This window comes from Tetrao urogallus (assembly GCF_951394365.1).
Source record: "Tetrao urogallus genome assembly, chromosome: 11".
NCBI classification, from domain to species: Eukaryota; Metazoa; Chordata; class Aves; order Galliformes; family Phasianidae; genus Tetrao; species Tetrao urogallus.
In genome coordinates this window covers 1,519,662-1,542,175 of record NC_136824.1, presented here as the reverse complement: position 1 = coordinate 1,542,175, position 22,514 = coordinate 1,519,662, and the positions used below count along the sequence as shown (strand labels likewise).

General features: G+C 40.6%; 1 protein-coding gene across 1 annotated transcript in view; it reads left to right on the top strand.

Moving 5' to 3' along the window:
* IQCH (IQ motif containing H) overlaps positions 1 to 22,514 on the top strand; it is a gene marked incomplete at both ends in the record, with an annotated part of 57,965 nt that overhangs the window by 16,963 nt on the left and 18,488 nt on the right. The window contains 5 exon segments of the mRNA XM_079541138.1: positions 284 to 350; positions 4,371 to 4,454; positions 6,447 to 6,622; positions 10,221 to 10,493; positions 12,338 to 12,529. Coding sequence (XP_079397264.1) covers positions 284 to 350; positions 4,371 to 4,454; positions 6,447 to 6,622; positions 10,221 to 10,493; positions 12,338 to 12,529 — 792 coding nt within the window.

Here is a 22,514-nt window from a genome sequence, read left to right as displayed (position 1 = left end):
CAGCCTCTTAATTAGTGCTCACAATTTCATTTATGTTTGCTTTCTTTTTTTTTTTTTCATTCATATTCTGTTAATTAAGTGAGCAGCCTCTAATCTTCCCCTGCCAGTAGCTTCATGTAGCCACCTAATTAAATTAATTGGGGAAGATGTTTTAAGTATGTAATTAAATCAATTAATATAATTTATGCCTGGCTTAACTGTACAGTGGAAAAACAGCTGAAGTTTGACTAGATGAATCCACTGCAGCTTCCTGTCACTGATCAATGCTCTTCTTGATTTTTAGCATCTGGCAGCCAACTGGAATCGCATCAGGACCTCCAGGAGGACTATTATCCATATCCCATCATTAGGTATAACACTTTTGCCTGCAAATCTATCAGCAACCTCTATTACCCACCACATTATGACTCCTTGATTGAGTTCAAGGAAGGCCCCTTGTTTTATTCAAATTGGTCTCGGCAGGAAAATGTTCTCGACATGATGAGAGTAATAACACAGGGCCTTCGCTCGAAACGGCGTTTAATTTGGGGATTAAGCAAATAAAGTCATTATGTGGGGGCCTCTATTCAGCGGAGAGGTGATTTGCTGTAATTTGCTTTCATCTGTATGAAATGAACTAAAAAGTTGTATTTTTCCCCCTGAAATAACAGATAATGTTTCCAGTCTCCTTTAATGATAGGAAAACACGGGCCTGTGCGTGTTGTTGCTGTTGCAGCAATAAGCCAGGATATTGCTTGTACACTGTTTTTAATCAAATGTGCAGTCAAAATGATAAGCTACATTCTCTGAAATTATTTAGTTCTAATTACGAGCAGATGGGATGCTTTATTTGCACCTAGGGCGCCTGAGCAAAAGGAAATGCTGTGTGAACAAGAATAATTAAGAAGTTGAATAGTGTTTTTTGCGCTTAAATAATCTGCAGTTTCATGTTAATTAGCACTAATGTAATTATTTAATTACATTTATGAATTGGGGAACTTAAAAGCTGTTTTCTGCTAAGCAATGGCAAAGTGTAGGTGTTTAGAAATTAAAGAATGTGGTTTCTTGGGAATTTCTAAAATGCACCGATAATCTCTTAAAACACGGAATCGTGTCGAAATGCTTGTAATTTGATTTATAGTTTGTATTTACACTGCAAACTAATTGACCTGAGAGATTCAGGATTTCGTAAAGTGAATTGGTTACGGCTTGAATTAATGCAGGCTGTAAGTAAGTGTTAAGCTCTCGTTTTTTGGAGCCCAGGTAGCCTTTAATTCAATGATTCTGCTGACTGCGTTTAACGTAAATATACATTTGATGAACAATTGTCTTTAATTACACCTTCATCTTGAAGTCTCATGTGAATATGCCAGGGTATGGGTCCTTTCTCAGAGCGGGACTATTTAAAATTAATTTGTATATTCCAGTGCCCTGAGCTGGGTAAAAACATGAAGGAGTGCATTAATACAGGAAAAAGCAATTATAAATTTAGGAGCCTGAATTCAGAATTAGCAGAGCTACTACAGATGCTGTCAAAGTTATATGGAAAGAATCTCAGTGTAATCAAAACAGGTTAAGCTGAAACGTGAATGAGAGTGTCCACGTTACACCAAACTGCATCAGCCAGTGGGATTAAAAAAGCTTTGAGATTATTTCAACCTCTTAAGTAAGTTCTAGGATGTGGGTAAAGCTCAGTCTGTTCAGCTCAGCCATGACTCCATCGTCGCTCCATGCTGCAGTTGCTGCAGTAGGGCACAAGTGGAACTTTCCCCTTCAGGAGAAACTCAGCAGCAAAGGTAACAGAGTGCAGATGTTTTCTTAGAGAATTAGGGAACCTCTTTAAAGCGTGGAAACACTGGGCTGTCCAGTGGAGGGATTTGAAGATGTTGTTTGAAAAAGTGATTCGTGCTTCTTTACGCTGAATTAATTGAGACATTGGTCGTTTCTGCAAAATCTGTAACATTTTGAGCCCAGCTATCAGCATTGTCATTTGTTTTCTACTCTTTTCCAGTGATGTTTTTGCTCAGCCATATCTTGTCATGTTTGTTTGGGAACAGAAGTGCCAAACACCTCAGCAGCCATTCTTTTCTTTGCAGTCCCACTAAGGCTGCCTGGGTAGGCTGCTGGGAAGCTGGGCAATTGGAACAAGTATCGTCTGTTCAGCTCAGGACTGAATGGCAGCTGACTTCAGCAGGGCTTTCTCTGTTGTTTTATTTGGTTTCTAATGCTGAATCTGAACAATCACAAAATGGTGTCTGAGGTGCAGACAGACACCAAGAGGCATTTTGACCAAATGCTGTTGATGGTTTCTGTCTTCAGCCTGGTAGGCCAAAAAGAGCCCCAAACTCTACACACACCTCCCCGATTTTGGCGTTTGGGTCAAGTTAGAATCTGGTCTTTCTTCTCATGCAAGCGGAATTCCAATAGACACTGATAGAATCCTAACTGAATTTCTCAGCAGTTTTCATTTTAAAAACAGTTTCAGACTTCCATTTCTGGAAGTAATCCAGGAGCAGGGACAGCAAAGAGCTTAAACTATACTGCTGTGAGGAACAAATGTTTCCATTTATTTCGCCAAAACAAAAACTTCTGACTTGAGTACAGCTGAAAACAGAATATCAATTTCCTTGTGTAAAGATTGGTTAGCACTCTTGTCAGTAGCATGATGAAAAATGAGCTGCAGGCATCTAATCTGCTTTACTCTCACACTCTAACAGATGAATACACCTCTGCAATATTTGGGATTCAAATACTTTTTCTCTTTTAACTATTTGTAAATGATTGATGGGTTTTTCTACCCAAATAGCAGCACCTTATGCAGCCTGCAGTACATGCAGCAGAGCTTTGTGATCCAGGAATAGTGCTTTTTTAAGTGGTTTCAGCTGAGCAGCAGGTGCCCTGAGTGTAGGGAGGGAAGTTAAATGCTATTTATTGCACCTGTCCCAGGCTCCTTGGAAGCACGTGGGGCTGAGCCCTGGGTCTCTCCTTTTCCTCCTTCCCCTTCAGCCATCTCCCTGTGGTGCCTCCAGTTGTCCCCTCCTCCATGCTGCTCCTTCTCTTTTCAAAGGTGGAGTTTGAAAAGTGTTGTGGATCCTTTGCTAAGAAAGGCAGTCAGAGACAAGCGAGATTTATCAAGAAAATGGCAGTTATGGGCGTGAGGTCATGGCTGGGGCTGGAAAGGGAGGTGATAGCAGGCCCCTTGCCATTAATTCCTACACCCGTTCTTTTAGTACTTCTATAACTCTCCCTACAGCTTAGCCCTGTGTAAATTGGGAGCAGCCGCTGAAATCGTTGCACATACGCTATCGTAAAACTCATGCAGGGGAGGAAGGCCCTCCTTGTCCTTTTGGTGACACTAAACTGAGAAATGAAAATTCGTGGTTCGTGCTTGGCGAGGCTGACCCTCCCCTGGTGGGGTGCCAAGATGCTCTGATGCTTTGTGCAAAGCAGCATTGCTACCTCACTCTAGAAGGTCCATTACTTACATTAATTGTCCTTGCAGTAAAAAACAGCATTACCATCTTCCAGAGTGAAAGCAAGGAAATATTTGGCAAATTTTTCTCCAGCGAAGCTTTTCTGGACTGATGGTGAGCAGATAGGTAGCAGTGTTGTAAGGGTGTTGTTAAAGGATCAGGCAAATACTGAGCATTGAGATGAACGCCCTTATTGATTTAATCACAGCTATTCCAGCCAGCATCTCGTATTGCGTGGCTCTGTGTTTGTATGAACACACTGCTTCGTTCAGACTCAACTTAATTTTTAAATTACAGGATTAGAGATGGTAGTCACAGTGGCCATGTCATTTGCAGCAGTCCTTTTGAATGCAAATATGCAATCAGTTGGAAGTCTGACCTCCAGATAGGTAATCCTAGCTCAGACAGGCTGCCACTCATTCTTCCTCTGCAACAAAGTGATCAGGTACCAGTGAGACACCTCTGTAATGAAGTGTTTTTGTTGCCTTTTATCTGTGTGAAGTACAAAGCTTACAGCTCTAGCAGGATTCTTGCTTAATGATGGTGTCATTTTTTTGTTTTCAGCATTTAAAAAACAATCCAACAGCACAGAAGACTTGAGCCACTCAGAAGTGGCTGCAGGTTGAAATGATAAAGCTGTATAGGTCTGCAGTGTTTAGCCATTCACTTCAAATCTCATCACACAAAAACATGATGTTACATTGTGGAATCATGGAATCACCAAGGTTGAAAAAAAACCTCCAAGGTCATCCAGTCCAACCACGATGTAATTTATGCAATACCATGTTTAGGATTTGAAACACTTATGGATTTTAAAATATAAATCTAAAGTGGCTGATTTCTCCTAAACGAGCATCAGGCTTTTTGTGTGTTTTTTTTTAACGTTCCAGTGGGGGTGACTTTGTACTTGTTTTCCAGGATATTCCCAGTGCATCCGTGAACGTATTCCAGATCTTGCTCTTCAACAGAACTTGCAGCTGGGAAGGCTGTGCGACACCCTGGGTATGTTATGAGCTGTTGGCTGGCTGAGCTGCCATTATCTGCCCGTGTGTGTGAGCACAAGAATGTTGGGTGCGGAATTTCCTTTGGTATTAATGCTAACTATAGAGAACGTACAAGCTCAGAAGCGACTGTGCTGTTTGCTCCTGTCCAAGTTATTCATAAGAACACCACAGTGACTTTTCTGACTGTGACAAGGTAAAGCAACCTCATCCTACAAGGCGTGCTGAGCACCACAAACAATCAAAAGTGCTCAGTGTCCTACAGAATTAGGTAGCTAATCCTGCTAGAGTTCATTCAGGCTCATATGGAGAGAAAGATGTGCTGAAGAAGAGCAAGATCTTATTTAAACCAATTTTTTTTTAATTAGCAAATGAGGCAAGAGACATACATTAAAAGTTTTTCCCTGGAACGACGGTCCTCTCTTAAGCAAAGCAAATGTAGAATGTTATTTGTCAATGACCAACTCCATTGGCTCCCTGGAATGACATACTTTACTTGATTCATATATATTTCAGTATCATTATTATTTTATAAATGCCATTTAATAAGTTTGTAACAAAAATATATTAGATCCAGAAATTTACAGTTGCCTAAAATAATAATGTAATTGCTTTTATATATTATCTAGACACTAATATTGTTTTTCCACAGTACAGTTTTATTTTTTCAATTTTTTAACATAGGTTGTTTTTTTTTTTTTTCTCTAAAGTGATAATTAGTAACTTAAAGGTACAAACTAAACGTGCTATGCAGGCTGTCTTCACTAAAAATCTGCAAACAGGAAAATTGCTTCCGCTGTAAAATGTAAGACAGACCACGAATAAGATGCAAACTAGCTAATTATTAAGTAAATTATGAACTATCTCAGTGCTTTCCCTGTGTCTAGCAAAAGAGCATTGACACTTACGGTATTGTTTTTTCTTTACAATACAGAGGATCTCTGCTCGGTGTGACCTCTGTTAGCTAATCTGTCTCTGGAGCCCTACTACATCCAAGGTAGACTTGGATATCTATAGGGCAGCACAAAGAGTAGTAAAATGTGTTACAGCATGTTATTCACCAAATTCAAAGTGAAAAAGTGGGTACCATGTTCCTTTACAATGCAAGGGTGGGAGTTTGCTTGCTCCAATGCTTGCACTGCTTCTGGTTTGGTCCCACGCGGTGGCAGTTGTCCCTGGCACTTACAGGGCTCTTGTTTCTGTGCCCAGCAAAGACAATGAAAGACTTCCTACTGATTTCAGCAGGAGTTGGATCAAAATCTAGGATTGTTTTTTGGCAGTAAATTCTATTAATTTTGCAAGGCAATTAATCCATTAAGTCACCTATTAATATTTTAGAAGAGCCTAGTAGTTAAAATTTTCCTCCCCAGTGGCATATGTGCACGGCTGTCTCTTTCTCACCCCTGAGTATCTGTGTGCTCGGTGTCTTTCAGATCAAGTTGTTTCACATGCAAAAAAGCAGATTTTTGCACTGTGGTATTTAACTAGCTAATCAACACACTCACATGCTCAGCAATAGTTATTAATGGTATCCTACCGTGAGCTTTTGTGTGGACAGGACAAGAAAAGGAACAGGCCGTGCGTATGAAATTGTGATTTCATCAGCTTTCTGAACTTAATAGCTGGGTTTTATAATTTACTGAAGTTAATGGGATATATTTTTAAAGCGGCGCACAATTCCCATTGATGTTAATGTGAGTTGTGCAGATAAATCCCCCTGCCACTCTTTCAAAATTCTGCCCCCAATATGTTCTGCAGATTGAATTCTGGAAGCCAGCTATTTCTTTGGGTTGCTGACCTGTCTTCAGAGAAATGCTGAAGCACAGAAAAAGCAGTTAAACCGCTAAGATTGGGGAATTAAAAATCTCGGGTTTATTTTCAGCGCTTTTTTAGCGAGGCTGTTTGTTAGCAAACGATCAGGAATCGTCAGATTGCCGTTCTGAATAGAGTCTACCTTTCTCCCAGTAATGAGCACTGTGCCCCTTTGTTTTAGATGCCAACGTGGACGTCATCTACATCTGCCCCCTTCATCTGAGTGAGGAGTTACTGCAGTATTACAATAAACTCCTGGGTCTGCAGGCAGCTGTTAGATCTGGGAACCCTGAGGACATGAGTGACCTGCAGGACAGGTTCAAAATTCTCACCCCTGAAGCTATAAACAGCTTCCCTGTGAGTTTGTCTTCTAATTACTACAGCTTGAGGGATGCAGTAAAATTAAATTGGAAATTTTATAACTCGTAACGCTCTGGTACACATCAGTGAAATATTATGGCAAGTTTAAGGGCTTTACTGATTAGACTACTAGTTAGAGCACTGGAAATAAATATCCCGGTTTAGTTTATAGACTCAGTTGAGGTCGTCCTATATCTGCTATTTGCAGGCCGCTGTCCATTCGTACCATATGCTTGGGACTGTGAACTTGATAGATTTATATCTGTAAGCAGATCAGAGCAATAAACCATTCTTATTGCTCAAACTTTATTCCTGGGTTGCCCAGCATCCAATCATTCACGTGCTAGTCACGTTTCTTGCAATTAAATCCAGTTTAGAACTTTGGAAAGAACGGGACTTAGAATTGTTCAGATAATACAGATATTACTTTCAAACCTGGCAAGTCAGTTTTAAATTCATGTGCTGGGCCATGGTAAAAAAAGCAGACCTAGCTATTGCATGCTACAGCACTTCTGATGGCACTGCAGTGCAGTGATCCTCTGCTACAGCAGAACGGAATTTTATATTGTAAATATTAATTATACAGGAGCTTTGCTAACATTTGATATCTGTATACTTCTGATACGTGTGTATCTCTCATATCTGTGCTCTAAGTCCTGTTTCAGGTTTCAGTATATATACATATTAATAACCCTTTTCTAGTTATTTTGTTGAACAAATATTGGTTGTACCATATTTAGATTGAGATTAATCAGAACATAAATCAGCTTTTTCTATGCAGTAAATGCGTTAGCTTTTCCTTTGCATTTCTGTAGTAGCATAACACATGTATGTCTGAACCAACTGCTGTTGAAGTAGTTTGAAACCACCCTGTAAAAAGTGCTTGTTACTTTCACGGTGTAACAGGGGAGCGTTGAGTCAGAGCTGCTGGCTGGTTTGGCAGCAGTTAAAGGGAGTTCTGTAGGTACGACTGTGTTTTGTTTTCTCTGAAGCTGGAGGAAAGCATCAAGTTGCTATTTGTGTTCTAAGGAGCTGGGCTTTCCTTTAGTACTCACCTGTCGTCTGAACGCTGCTGTAATCTGCAATCTGTAATGTGCTGGGCCAGAATTTGACCCTTCACCTTCAAAATAATATTGTTTGGATGGTAAATCCTTGATAAATACCAGTGGTATATTTTGTTCCCTTTCAATTGCACTTTGACTATTGTACTGTCATTTCTCCCCCGCTCTGGGCTATTTTTCCAGTACTAGTTACAAAATGTTGGAAACTTTAAAAGAGCCCTCCGTGTGAAACATGCTAAAAGTATCATCTAAAGCACATCATATTATGGACAAACAAGGTGCTGCTCAACACGTTTGTGCTGACAGGAATGAAAAATGAGTGTAATGACCAATCTTGGTCACGGTGATTAGGTTGAAGCAGTTCCAATGTAAAAGCAGATCATTTTCAAGCATGCATCTCTTCTGTATAGCTATCACTGCTCCAAATTTCTGCTGAAATATCCCAAACAAACTTATTTTCCAGATGAAGAACAAACAACTCTGTTGTTACGCAGCTGTGATTTGCTGGGAAATGTTTACATGCTTTGACACAGGGAGCTAGCCTTATTTCAAGGGCTGTGTGGTTCTTTCACAGGTACAGATTGTGCTCCTCGCCCAGTTACTGAATGCTGAGAAGTAAATTAGTGCCATCAATAACAACGAGCAGATGCAGGTTGAGCTGTACCTATGGCTGTTCAGTGTAATACACCTCTTTACGTGCAAAACCCTCAAACTACCTTATTTTCACCAAGTGTATTTTTATTTCCATCCATTGCCTAACGTGTCCTAGACGTGTTTCTCTTATGTGTGGAAGAATCTGTACTTGTAACTGCTGCTAGTCACCCACTGGTCTCAATGACCTTGGCATCTTCAAGAAGGAGACTGGGAGAAAGGGCTGTCCCTACACCTGCATTCTTGGGCAGATGCTAGCCATTAGACTGATCTCATGGGGCTCTGTGCAGCCAGGAGCAGTGATACGCTCTGCTGCTTCTCAGCTAGCAGCAAATTCAAAAGGGGGGGTGGTGGTTTTGCTCTCTTGGTGAAGCTGATGCCAAGTTCAGCTTCTCGGAGCTTGAGAAGTTTGAAACAAACCTCTTGGCTTGAGAACCAAGAGCTATGTTTTGTTTAACCCACTAACTGTTATTCCATGCAGCACTGTGCTGGAATTCTGGGCATTACTCAGCTCTCCTGCTTTTACCTGCTTTTGCTCACGCCGCCATGTATCGTGGCAGCCATACTGCTCTCAAAACAGAAATGAACTAGGTTTTACAGCCTGTTCCCTGCACTCCTTAATTAACTGTAAAATCCATTATTGAGAGACACAAAGCAAATCTCGTCCCTACATCACTGCTTGTGCCCCAGGGAGCAAGTGACCGAGGATGGCTATCGATCCTGTTCTCTGTGCGGCAGAGCTGCCACGAGGCCGGCAGAAAGGGCCATCTCCACGCTTTTGTGACGGTGCTTGAGAGAAAAGAAACTGAATCAGAGCATTAAGGGTCTCTCTCCTTGCCCTCAGACTTGTGACTCCCCTTTTCTTACTGGAGTTTTGGAAAGTCTCTCATTTCTCTGAGCTGGAGGTACGTCCCAGCTCTCCTTGCAGTTGGTCTGGCGCCTTTACAGACAGGCTTGGGCATTTCTTGGAGCTGTGTGTTTGGTACAAGAAAGTGCTGGGCAATTGGCAAAAGAGCTTTCCTCTTGTGCATTTCCAAGGGCTCCCCTGTTTCCTTTCCCACCATCACCCCACCCAAGTAGTGGAATCAGTATTTCTTCTTAAGTCCATGTAAAAGAACAGCTGGTTCTTTGAAAGAACATAAACTTGGTTTCTCAGGCCTGGCAATCCCTTGCAAGGCTGTTCTGACAAGGAATGCTTTCCTGACAAGGGCCTCATTTAGGTAAAATGTCAATGTTAAAAAGTTGTTTTTTGTTTTTTTTTTTTAATTCCTCCCCAAAAGTTGAAGCTTTTGTGCCTTTAAGCAACAAAAAATACTCCTCTCACTTTGAGCGTGCTGCGGTTGCATTTACAGTAGCTATCAGAACCACTGTATAATGGGAACGTATATCCTCAGTAATTTAATGTGATCAGTGAAAGCTTTAGTAAATCAAAATGTTTTATTCTCAGAGAATTGCTTAAAATACAGCAGAACTGTATGGTGAAATACGTTCTCTGCTATCGGGGTTTTTCTTCATTTTTGTATTGATTTTTAGGCGCTTTAGAGTTAAACGATGCCAGCAGTGTTGCTGAGATGAATCACTATTATCCAAAGGCCACCAGCCTCTCTGCCGACTGACAGAAGGATAATTCCGCATGGATCAAATAAATACAGATGTGTAGTAATTAGTTCTATTCCCAGTGAGCCCATTTCCAACACACTAAAGATGTGCACGATTATGGAGCCTCACCCCAACAGCTTTTATCAATTTAAACTGCTAAGCTACAGGATAGGTCATAACCCAGCCTGCTATTAATAATGTATTTATTGTGTGTAACGTTATAAATTAGGTCCATGGAATCGAAAAGAACACCTTTTAACAAGAATAATGTTATCTTCATACAGAAGCATCACATGTGCCTAGCCACTCAGCTGAAGTACAGTCCCAAGACAATCCAAAGAATAAAGATCCTTATCCAGAGCAGAGACGCCTACATTATCGGAGGGGTTCCCCACAAAGATGATCTAGCAGTGGCTGACATGTTAAATGTGCCCATACTGGGCTCAGTGCCAGAAGTGGCTCATCTCTATAGTACCAAGTCTGGAAGTAAACGAATTTTTGCCAGTGCTCGTGTGCCAACCCCTCCTGGGGAATCTGACATCTACAGCCACGAACAGGTAAGCAGGACGTGCTCTGGGTTGTGTCAACGTGCAGGTGCCTATTTTCACTTGATAGGAAGCAAGCTTTTTACAATTGCCATGACTGTATTGATTAGAGCCTAAGTAGGTTTGATTAAATCGTGTATGAGATTGGGCTCTTTTTGGCCGTATCTAACCAAGTAAATGCAATTCACATCCTAGTCAGGAAGCAGTACAATTGTTCTGATATCTACACGTTCTTTCTTGAGAATACATAAGGCCTTTTGGTTCAGTTGTTTCAAACAGCTTGTGTTGCTGCTCCGTGGGTGAAGTCGTGGCCCTAATGAAATTAATAGGAGTTTTACCAGTGACTGAAAATAGAATGGAGGCTTCTGGAAAACTAAGTATTTGATGAAGGGAAAATTTCTTCCACTTAAGAAGTCAGCCCATTCAATTTGGGTTTTACTGAGCATATCTGCAGCTGATAGGTTGATAGGTTCAACTGTCCATATCTGCCAGCACAAGAAGAAAGAGAACAAAATGCAAACTAAAATCACAAAGCACGAGAGTTTTCTGCAGTGTGCTCTGTTGGCACCGAATATTCGTGATTAGTAATTATGTATGTAGGTATGATTTGTAATGATTCTATTTAAAACGCTTTTGTTGTGTTGAGAGAACCCATGGAAATAATCAGCAGATATTCTTACCACTTCGAGAGGTTTTTCACATTCCTTTGCTTTTTATTAATCACCTTTAACTCTGAAAACAGCCTAAGCTACTCAAATACATCGCAGCTTTTATCGTAGATGAAATAAATATATGATCAATGATCTGTAAAACAACTGTTTGATTTATTGTTAAATAACTAACTTACATGAATCTGATACTTTTGATTCATAGCACGGTGTTATGGAAGTTCTGCAGCTGTTTGCTTGTATGAAATATTGATATTTTAGGTTAAATAATCAAAGTGAGGTGACACTATGTTAAAACAGAATTCAATTTTCACTTAAAGATAGCACATAATTCTTTATGATTGCTACAGTCCTTACAGTGTTATTGATCCTTTTCATTACTGTAGGGGAGTCATCAAGAAAAACACATTTACGGGATTCTCAAAAGCCACAAATAATGGCACCTGAAACACACATGTAATTGTATTCGAGGTTACTGAAAACCAACCAACAAAAAAAAACCCAAACACACAACAGAAGTCCCCAAAATTGCTATGAAAAATACCTTCTAGCCAATGAAAAAGATCTGGTGATACTTTTACCGGGTTCAAAGGCATCTGCCATTTCAAAGGAGCTACTCGCGTCCTACACCAGCTGGGCAGAAGGCACTTTAAAGCCATTTAGATCTGTGTATATATACAAATAAATAATTAGCATTTTAATAAAGCCTGCCTGGTAGCTGCTTCATATATTTATAGCCATATAATGAACTCTCCAGCAGGAAGATTTCACAGATGTTCGGCTGGTGTTGGAATCTGGCACAACTGTTTCTGTGATTCTGCAAACAGTGCAGCCCGCTCCATGCTATGCCCTGCCAGAGACATTTCTTGAGATTCTGATGTGACAAAACAGCCTGGACAGGCAGATCTCTCTGCAGAATAGCTCTCTCCACGAACTACAGGAGGTGCTCTGTTGCTGGCAGGTGCTCTGCCCAAGTGGGCTCAATACAGCATGAAGACCATAAATTCTTAATCAAAGAATTCAGCTTTTGCTAAGTGTCTGAAATAACAGCAATCTGAGTAGCTCTAAGAAACAGAAACCATAGTTGGGAAATACATTTCCAAATGTTTGGGAACAGGGAGTCGAAAGCAAGGACCAGTTGACATTGTCACAGTACAAAAGCTCTTTGTGTGGTTGTGTGCTCCACAGCTGATCAGTGCTCTCAGCCAGCTGATTGTGGACAACATGGAAGTGCAGCGCTGGCTGTTCAAAATGAATGACGAATCCGGAGGAAACGGCACTGCCTTCTGTGATATTATCTTGCATTTGGAGTGCTACCACTGGGTTCTAAAGGAACGTCAGAAGCACAGCCTTGAGACATGGAGTGAGAAGTGGGCACACGTAAGTAAGAAAGGAATCTTGACTGGCGTCCCGGCTTCTTAATAGCCTCACCATAACTCTTTAGTCTAAGACACAGGTAAGAGCTGGTGTTGCAGAGTTCAGAGTAGATTGTATGAACTAGCAGGCACCAGTAATTCAAATTAAAGCAAAGATATAGCCCCAAATACAAGCAAATGTCTGAAATCCAACTGTGGAACGAGTTCAGTACAAAGCATTTAGTTTCTATAGGTGGTGAAGCCTTACAGCTACATAGGTAGATTGGAATTATTGGAACAAAAGCATTGAACTAATATGGTGAACAATACTAGTTGCTTTGAAACCACAAAGTGGTAACTTTTCTTCTGTTTTGCTAAGAATTATTATTTCTGCACATCTTTCCTCACTGATAACTTTTAAACCTGTTAGCAATTTTCATCTGTATAAAACAGAACACTCAAGGTATCAGAGAACATTAGGCTCCTGCATGCTTCGTTACAGCAGGCATTCAGGTAAGGAGAGGGAGTGTGTAAATACTTCACTGAGGGAAACAGTACAGCATGAACTCATGAACTGTGAGATGGGTAAGAATCCACGTGCTGGAGAGAGGTTGTAAGACGATGCATCTCAACCACAGAAAAATTGATCTGAAATTAGAGTTCATTAGTTCCGTTGTTCGGAGAACTATTTGTACTTTAAATATTCATTGGTATTTAAACATGTTAATTTCAGTAAGCATTTAATATTTCTGTGTGCAGTGCCAGATTCATTCCTCACGTAATGGTTTTAAAGCCAGAAGGAATGTGTACAGAAAGAATTGTTTAATTTACATAAACTACTCATTACAGCTCTCTTGATCTTTTTTTTTTTAATTCAATCAAAACTGTTTTGAAATTTTTGATTGAATTATATTGTATATTAAAATTTCGAATTGGGCTGCTTACAGTTCTGTTGCATTTGACAGCTACCGAATAATTCCGCATAACAAAACAGAGCTTATCATGTAAAACTGAAGCGCTAATTGCTCCTAAGGATCCTCACTCTGCACAAGGCCGGCAATCCAAAGCAGAGCACTGGAGAGTTGCCCTGGTGGCAGAACAGTGTGGCACTGAGCAATCTGGAACATGAAGCTACCAGATCGTGGCCTCATCCTGCTCCCGCCGTCAGAACTGGAGGGAGGAAACGTGATGAAATGCAGTTTCACCGCGTCTAGTTCTTTGTGGATGTGAATTCCCTTTGCAAGCATTATTCCTTAGAGTTATCTTAGCGTTCCTAATTCTTCCATGGCTAAGTGACTCCGAATAAAGGGGCGTAGTGATAGTCAGCTTTCTCTGCTTTCTCTTTCATACTCTGTTTATGTTAGGATTTGATGCAGCCGGGAGCCAATCCTTCAGAAGCCCTGAAACATAATAATTTGTCGTATGTTGGAAACTATATAGAGGATGATGCATTTGATTTAATTTTCTAGTGTCAGCAGGAAAACTTCCATATGTCCAGACCAGTTTTCAAGTGAGCTTCGGCAGAGTGAAACTTGCTGCAATTTTCAGTGTCTTGTTTGAGGACGTATGTTCAAGTGTTTCTGCCTTCTGAGATTAGCCCTCTCTTCTAAAATGGGAGACCTTTTTCATATATAATGAATTGCAGTCTCCGCTGAGTATTGCCGTTGAGAGCAGAGGATTAAAATCACCCTTTGTGAAGGAATGCCATTGTAATGATACACGTTTAAGCATCAAATCGTTAGTTTATGAGCACAGGCATCCTTTAACGTCCCATTACAGTATGTACTCTTGCTTCTTTGGATAATGAAGACATTGTGTCATCGGCATAGGCTGCCACATGCAAAACATATGCTGGCAGGTTATTAAAAAATGCAGCTTTTTGATGAAAGACTATCCTGCAGGCTAGGAGTACAGTGAAAAGACTCTCCGTTCTGGTAGAATTATTAGAAATGAGGATATGACTGTAAGCACTAAATTATGTTAATACTTACAAATAGCATCATTTGCATAGCAGTTTAAGACACGATACCCAAATTTTCCTCATTGGTATGTCGTAGGCAAGGTATTAAAAAATAATGTAGTTTTTGAGTTTGAATTGTGTAAAAATCGATTCCATCTGAAAATGAGACTGATTTTAGGTTCCTCATTTCAAATACAGCACCGGGCAAGCAAAAATGCAGGCCAAGATTATTGATGTATTTTACCTTGTTAACGTATTGCAGCAGCTGAGTTATCCGAGCAATTAATTATTTTGCAGCTGCATAAGGAATAGAACTCACAAACTATGCTGAATGTCTCTGTAAGGCCTTCATCCTTCTGAAGGCTGGCATAAGTCTGCCAGCTGATCAAAAATGTCATCCTCAGGCCCAGATTTGAACTGTATTCAATATCAAGAGAACTGCTGTCACCATGGACGCTCATTTGGCGGTTGGGGGCCATTTCAAAAGGTATTTGTCAGTGTGAAAATCAGAATCTGACCACAGTTACAACCAAAAAAGGTCAGAAAGTACTGAGAAACCTCATCTGTTTGAGGGTATCTTGCAATGTGAATAATTATTGGAGGAGGCAAATAAATTCAGTTTTGTAACCGTTTAATAAATGCATATAAGATATCTGTGCAGTAGATGTTCTTATGCCATTACGTCATGATTTTCCAACCTATTTTCTGTACCAATTCAAGCTTCAGTTAGTCCATTCATAGCACAAATAGTGTTTCTGCTACTAATAGTGTACATGGAAATGCAATAGAGAAGGTATTTAGGACAACTGGATGAAGGCATTTGAAATATCTACAGGAAGATAGCCCTAATGCTCACTAGAGGACAGTATTCCGAAGCACACTACGAAGCCAGGCATATTTTATTTAAAGTTAATATTTTTTCAGGATTTGGGGAAAATCTCACCTATGTTTATATGGATCCCTGCTGAGAGACTGTATAAATTATTGGAAGAGAAAACTACTGGTTATTAAAATTGCTGTCTGTACCTGGCTTAGGGGGGTTCTGAACTGTGAGTTGTTGGATGGTGGGGGTGGGAGAGTATATGGGTAATGAGTGTGCTGTTTTGCTTTCATGCCGTTACCTGGGCACCCACCTGTGGCCACTGGCAGAGGTAAGGCTGGAGGCTAAGCTGACCTCACACAGCCTAACTCATAACTTACAACGTGTGTTATTACAGGTGCTTGTCTTGTTTTGGAATAGACAGCAGGCTGTCGAAGTCTGCAGTGCCTCCTAACTCAACCTCAGTCACTTGCACTGCCTTTTGGATGCAGGATGACACTGCCTTGCTGTTAACACCTCTTCTGTTCTTCCAACAAGATAACATCAATAGTCAAATTAATTTCAGAATTAACTTTTATTACTCTGCATCTCTTATTTAACCACCAGGATCAGCAACGTGTTGTGAGTTTACCTAGCAGCAACCCTAAGGTAAGTAAAATCAGGCCGAAAAAAAAGGAGAGATGCGTGGGGATAAAGAGGAAAAGAGCTGAAGTACAAAAATAGAACACAAAACCAGGCAACAAATATCTCTTGAATGAGCCATTGTAATTGGCCGTAGCTACGCAGCCATTTCAAAAGTCTCCATTAAGTATCTGTTGTAGAAGAGGAAAAGCTATTTAATGTGCTTGGGCAGCCTCCTGTTTTAAATGTTCGAGTGTTTGAATCTCGTTGTCTCCAGTTGTGTCACCCTATTTTGTCACGGTTTCTTTTCCCTATAGACCGTATCTTGGTTAATTCACTAAGATGCATAACAGAAAATCAAAATCTTTTCAAAAGGCAGTAAATCCAGAACATCCAACTTCTGATCTGAGTTGCACGAAGCGATATTCAGATGCTGGTTTCAGGATTGCATGTGGATTGCTTCTGAAAAATTATAGTTTCAAAAGCCAAGATAAAATGCTATGAAATTATGGGTTTTTCTTTAAATTTAAGTGGTTTTGGTCAACATTCAAATGCCCTGTAATGAGTAATTAGATAAACTTTGCAGTTGCCTGGAAATCAGGATGAAGAAGCTTTTAGCTGGTTGAATGAGCTGCATTCATTGTAAGAAACCTGAAGCTTAGGTACCGTATTCTCTTTCTTTACTGAAGGAAGAATTCAGACTAAAGAGCGTGCTTATAGACAGCTCAAAATAAAACCACCCACAGTACTGTCAAAGAGACACAGAAACACGGCACCATCAGCACCCTGATTTTGGACTGGTTTTGAACCATGTGGAGCACAGGGGCTCTGAAATAAGGCTCTGCCGTGCTGCCCTTGTTTGCACGCAGTTGTAGGTGTGCAGATTTTTCCAGCCTGAAGAGGGCCAGGATCTGTGGCAGAAACACAGAAGGTACATTTGCAGATTTCTGACAAGCTTTTAAAATTTCTTCTGTCCAGTATGATGCTTGGTAGTAAAAGAGAAAGATTCCCTAAGACTTCAAGGAGGACCTGATTGTTGGTGAAGCTTAACAGTTGCAGGTTGTTTCCTGCTGTGGATAGTGCTCTGTCAGCAGTGTATCCTAAATCGTTTGCAGATAGTGAATATTTAAGCTATCTGCAGTGCTCTTCTTACTCAGTTTATTGGTATCTCTGTGTAGCTGCCGAAGCGATGTTTTGGGTGATTCCTAAATCCTAAGCAAACCAAAGCCTGACAATTGTAGTCCTTGCTTAAATGGAAGCCACGACATCCATTCCTGAGAGTGGGAATAATCAGATATGCAAGCTGTTGGTGTGTATGTCCTATTGATTTAATATGCTTCTAATCAGTACATAAAGCTATAGGCCTGCAGTGTTAATTTTTCATATGCTTACAAAGTACCCTTTGATTTTCTGTCACGCGTTAATTACAGCGTTTTGCCATTAAATAGGAAGCTTTGTGTAAACTAATTACTAGGTAATCATTGTCTACCGCAAGCGTGCTGTTTGTACCTTTTATTTTATTCTAAAAATGCACAGATCTCGCAGTCTGGAACCACTATACCTTCCAGCCATTAGCTCTCACTAATTCATAGCATTATTGTGTTAAGATTGTAGGAGTTGTAATTGTTGTGGTATCAGTGCTGTTAATTACCGGAGTAAACAGTTGAAATGGTGCCAAGGTCTATTGTACAAGGCAGAGGAAAGGAGGTTTAAATGTTACTTCCACCATCTGGGGACTAGAGTAGAGGCAAATGCTGGAAAACAGCAGTGAGGCAATATCAGAACTTCAGCTCCAGGGTTTGAGGCCATATGGATCCCGAATATTTTGAATCAATTGAATTTAACTGCCAGTTTTTAGCAATAACAGCGTGGAAGGGAGAGGATAAAGCAAGAGCATTAAAGAAGTCTGAAATCCGTTAATGTTCTCTCACGCAATAAAATGCCTGCTTGGATTATTTTAAAAATGTTTATTTTGCTAAAATCCAAAAAGGAGCGCATAGGCAGCTCTAAGAAAGTTTAAGTGTGTGTTGTTTGCAAAATGCAGTGCAGGTTTTGTCTGACAATTCCTCTGCGTTACAGCTCAGCAATTTAGATTACATTCCTGGCGAGTGACTGTGGATTATCCGTACGGCGCCGTTTTTTCTTTCTGAAATGGCATTGTTTGGAATTCATTGGAATCCTTTCTTTGGAGAAAAGAGCCAGAAATGAGGGCAAAGAAAAGAAAGAGAGCAAAATTTTTGGAGTTTGAAACGTGCAAAAGGAAACTAATAAGGAAAATTGTATTAATTTGAGGGTATCTGAATTGATGGTGTATTTTCAGAGATTGATTAAAATTTGGAAAAGGTGCACCCAAGAATTGGTTGTCTCGTTATGTATGAAGGGAATCAACCCAGACTGCCGAACCCAAATGCTGTTTGACATAAACATGAGATTTATTTTTAATGGCTTTTACGAAAGTAGGAAAATTGTGTCACGTTTTCCTCACTCTGAAGGTACAGGTGGGGAGCCTTGAAAAATGAAGGCCACTTTTTGCCAAATAGATACCTTTATGCATAAAATAGCAGGGCGCATAGGGTATTTTTTGGAGTAGGAAAAAAAAATTTTTAATGAAATTGTTTTCATCTCCAATTAACGCGCTGTGCATAAACCCACAGAATTGTTTGATGGAGCTTTCAGGATCCTTCTTGCTGCGGTGGTTTTGTCTTTGATTTCCCTGCATACATTGTTCTCTGAGATGACATCTACAAAAGGGGATCTCGACAGCATATTGCTGCTGCCAGTTCGGGAGCGTTCAGAGGAAATAGAAAGGATCTCTCCTTCTAAACAATCCTGGTTTATTTATCTTTTATTGGTCTGTTAGCAGATGTTGAAGTAGTTTGGGGCACAATGTAAACATGTGCTTTTCAATAGAGGTATGGTAAGTAGCAGAGTATACAATGAACCCGAAGCAATTGGGAGGAGTGTTTTGGACTCGGCCAGCGTTTGGTGCTTTGTGTGCACGCGTGTGTAACTGAATTTAGAATTAAAAGAAGTGCTTGATCTTTATATATTGAAATCCTCAGCGTGCAGAGTGACAGCATGAGCCAGAAGAGAAAACCATGGCCCCATGTGGTGTGAAAAAAGGAACAGCAGTTTAAGTGCTGGAAAGTTGAAAGAGAACTAACCTTCTTGTTCTCGTCGTCAAGGAAAGTGGCTGTTTTGTGCTTTTAGATTGAAGCGTAGCATATGTGCCTCGGTTTGACAAAAAGCCTCTTGAGTCAAAGCAACCCCAGTCCTGTGTGCTGATCCAAAGCGAAGGCCGTGGTAATGAGGGACGGGCTCTCAGGAAGCAGTGAGTAGATAATACTGCATAAGTGGAGAATTCCGTGCACTGTTTTCGCCATTCTACTTAATGCAAGTCGCAGCCACGGCGAATCGCTTGCCATACAGCTGAAATGGGCCATTAGCTATCAGGGAAAATTGTCTTTGCTACTTTCAGCAGATGGAGCAAATATTTTACAAAGCAATTTTACATACGAAAAACATTTGTGTTACTTGGTAATGATGGCTGTTTTACATGATGTTACCTTCTATCAGAACGTACTTTTCCAGCTCAAGGAAGGCAAAAATGGCACTTTTTAATTTTAGAATTTGCAGTTTAGAATGAAACGCTCGGGCATTAAATCAGGTTGCAAACTTTTAAGTAGGTGGGGTAGTCGGTATGTCACATCTGAAAGCGTTTCAGTTGTGATAAGCATTTCAAATAGCTTTGTTCAGCAGGGCAGATTGTGGTTCTGGTCAGCAGGTACCTGTACGAATTAGAGGAAATGTCATTTGGGTTCAGTTTGCAAAACAGAAAATAATTACATGTATTTGGGCTGCAGTTCAAAAGCAGCTACCGGACCTTTCTAATATTGCCATGGCTGCTGGTGTTGCTGAGATCATAAGGATAAGCTGGGCAGCAGCAGTTCACATCAAGGCAGCTGGAATAAGTTATCATAGCTCCAGTGATCACAATGTAAAGGATATGCTGTATAAATGGTGTGAATTGTCATAGCGCCGTTGGAGTGGCATAAATTGCCATAGCTTCATTGACTTCAACAAAGAACGGGTACTTTGTGTTGCTGAGGATCTGTCATTTTGTTCTTCTTTGGCCCAGTCAGCTTTACTTATTTGGAGTCACTTTCTTCACTCTATTTGCTTGCGAGGTCTAAATAATTTCCTTTCCATCTGATTTTTAGCTAAAAAGCCCCAGGTTTTTCTCATGCATTCTGCTCGGCAGCCTCTTTATGTCCCTAGGTCTTTCTTCCTAGGTCTAACTTTATTTCTTCTTTCTGTTTATTTACTTATCTTCTCAACAGGCTTTTCTTTGTTGACTGATCTTTCTCAAGAAGATTTCCAATCAGTGCCTTCAACATATGCCACATTTGGTCCTATTTTTTTGTAGCAACTGCTACTCTAAAAAAGCCTTTTAAAATTCAGCCTGCAGAAGGAGTGAGAAATTATTTTGTGTTTAGAGGGAAAAAGGTGTCAATTTTTCATGCTTACTCATCATTATAAAAAGGTGCAAAACATATGGACAGATTTAAAGGTTTCCAAACAATGTAAACAGTGTTGGGCTGCTTGTATTTTGCTGGTGCTAAGAAACATCAGCTGAAAGATTCAAACAAATGCTCCCTGTTTACATTCAGCCTATGATTCTGAATTGTTTGGGGCCACATCAAGAAATAAAACATCAGTAAGCTCTGCTGGAGACACCGTCCCATTTAAATGAAATTAGCCTACAGAGCGCTGATCCTTTTAAAAGGTTTGCCTTCGTGAGGGAATGTTGGATCCGGGCTGGTGTTTGCCTACTAAAACTCCCTATAATCAGGATTATTGCCTTTTTAGAGCTTACCATTGCAAAAAAAAAACCTTCAGCTGGAACTCCAGGTGCTGATCCTTATGAAGCGGCTGCCTGCCTCCCTTCTGTGAATACCTTGATTATCCAGGCATGCCTTGTTAAAAGCACTGCTACAATGGGTTTGATCTTGCCAGAACGTTTCTCAGATTTCCTTGGATTAGTTATTTCTGTTTAAAAAAAATAAAACAAAAATCCAGTAAGGTGGCTGGTTTGGATGTATATTTTACAGTCAGCTTGTCCTGATGGAGCTTGCAGCTGCAGGGTGCTGCTGAGCTGGAGCCATGGGCACCCACTTGGCCCTGCCAGGCTCTGAGCTCATCTTCAGCACTCCCTTCAGTGCTAATTGACCTCACTGACGCAAGAAGCACTGAGGCTGGTGAGGAAGGACTGCAGGAGTCTTCTCTGAGGTCCCTCATGTGGACAGGCAGTAGTGGCATATGACGTTCCTGTACGTACAGGTGAAGTGAATGGTCTCTGTCTTGCCAGCAGCCTCCATTTATGAACCAGTAAGGTTCGCTGCACAATACCCAAAGGCATTAGGGCTCAGGGATGAGACTCGTTGTGACAGAGGTACTGCTGAACGCACTGACAGGTGCAAACTGATGTGTAGGTCAGCAGCTCCACATCATTCATCATGGCTCAGATCCTCTCTTCAAAGCTGTATTTATTTTCAGTGTGCAACAAACCACCTGATCTTGTGACTTAGCAATATTTCAACATGAATACAAAACAAGACAAGGCCAGCTGATATTTGTTCACTTTTCTGTTGTTTCAGTCAGCAGAGGTATCAGACCCCTTAATTTCTTGTTACAGATTTGTTGTTGTAAGGAAACTATTGGTGTAAGACCTGAATCTGGGTAAATTTTGAACTTGGTTCTTGCTCCTTATGTGGTCCTTTGTCTTTGCTATAAACTTATATGTATTTAGTATATGGGTGTACTGACTTAAGCCATTTCTTAACATTTTTCTCTGAGGTATTTAAAGTTAATCACTTTCTTTGTCTGTAGCGTATGATAGGAGACCACAATGATCACCATCAGTTCCTCATTGAGGGCAAAGGAGCCCTGCCCCCCTTTTTGTGGCTGGACAGCCCATAAGAAAGTCACCTTCCAAAGTCTCACAGGCAGACTGTGCCCAGGAACAAGATGTATCTAGGTCTGCTATACATGGAATCTATCCCTTATTATTGGCACATCCGCCTCATTCTGTTAGATAAATTCCAGCAAGATTATTATCAATTTGTATTTTTGGTTGCATTACATTATGTGCTTCGTGACAAAGCCGATCTCTTTAAATTCACTGATGTGTGAAAAGAGAATGTTTCTCTTTTTTCAGTTCCTAGATGTTAGCCATAAGGTTTTATCATATTCCTCCAGAGCTCCTGATAGCATGACTGTGGCTTAGGACGGTGCCAAGAGCAGAGGAAGAGTTGGTCATCTTCTGAAGCACAGGATGCTAGAGAGAGAGGATGCAAAATAGAAGCAAAGAGACCCAAGGGAAGCAGGAGAATGCTTATGAAGCAGCAAGGAAAGGAGCCCGAAGCAATAGAGTCAGGGTCCTTGCACTTTATATGCTTGTGTACTTCTGGGACAGTGCTGAGCAGTAAAAGCAGTGCAGTTAGTTTCTGTATTTAATGGGGCTGGTTCGTTTGTGTGATAACATAGCGAAGAACTTAACACAAGGAAAAAGCCAGTTTATCATCTGTAATATGACTGATCAAATTCTAC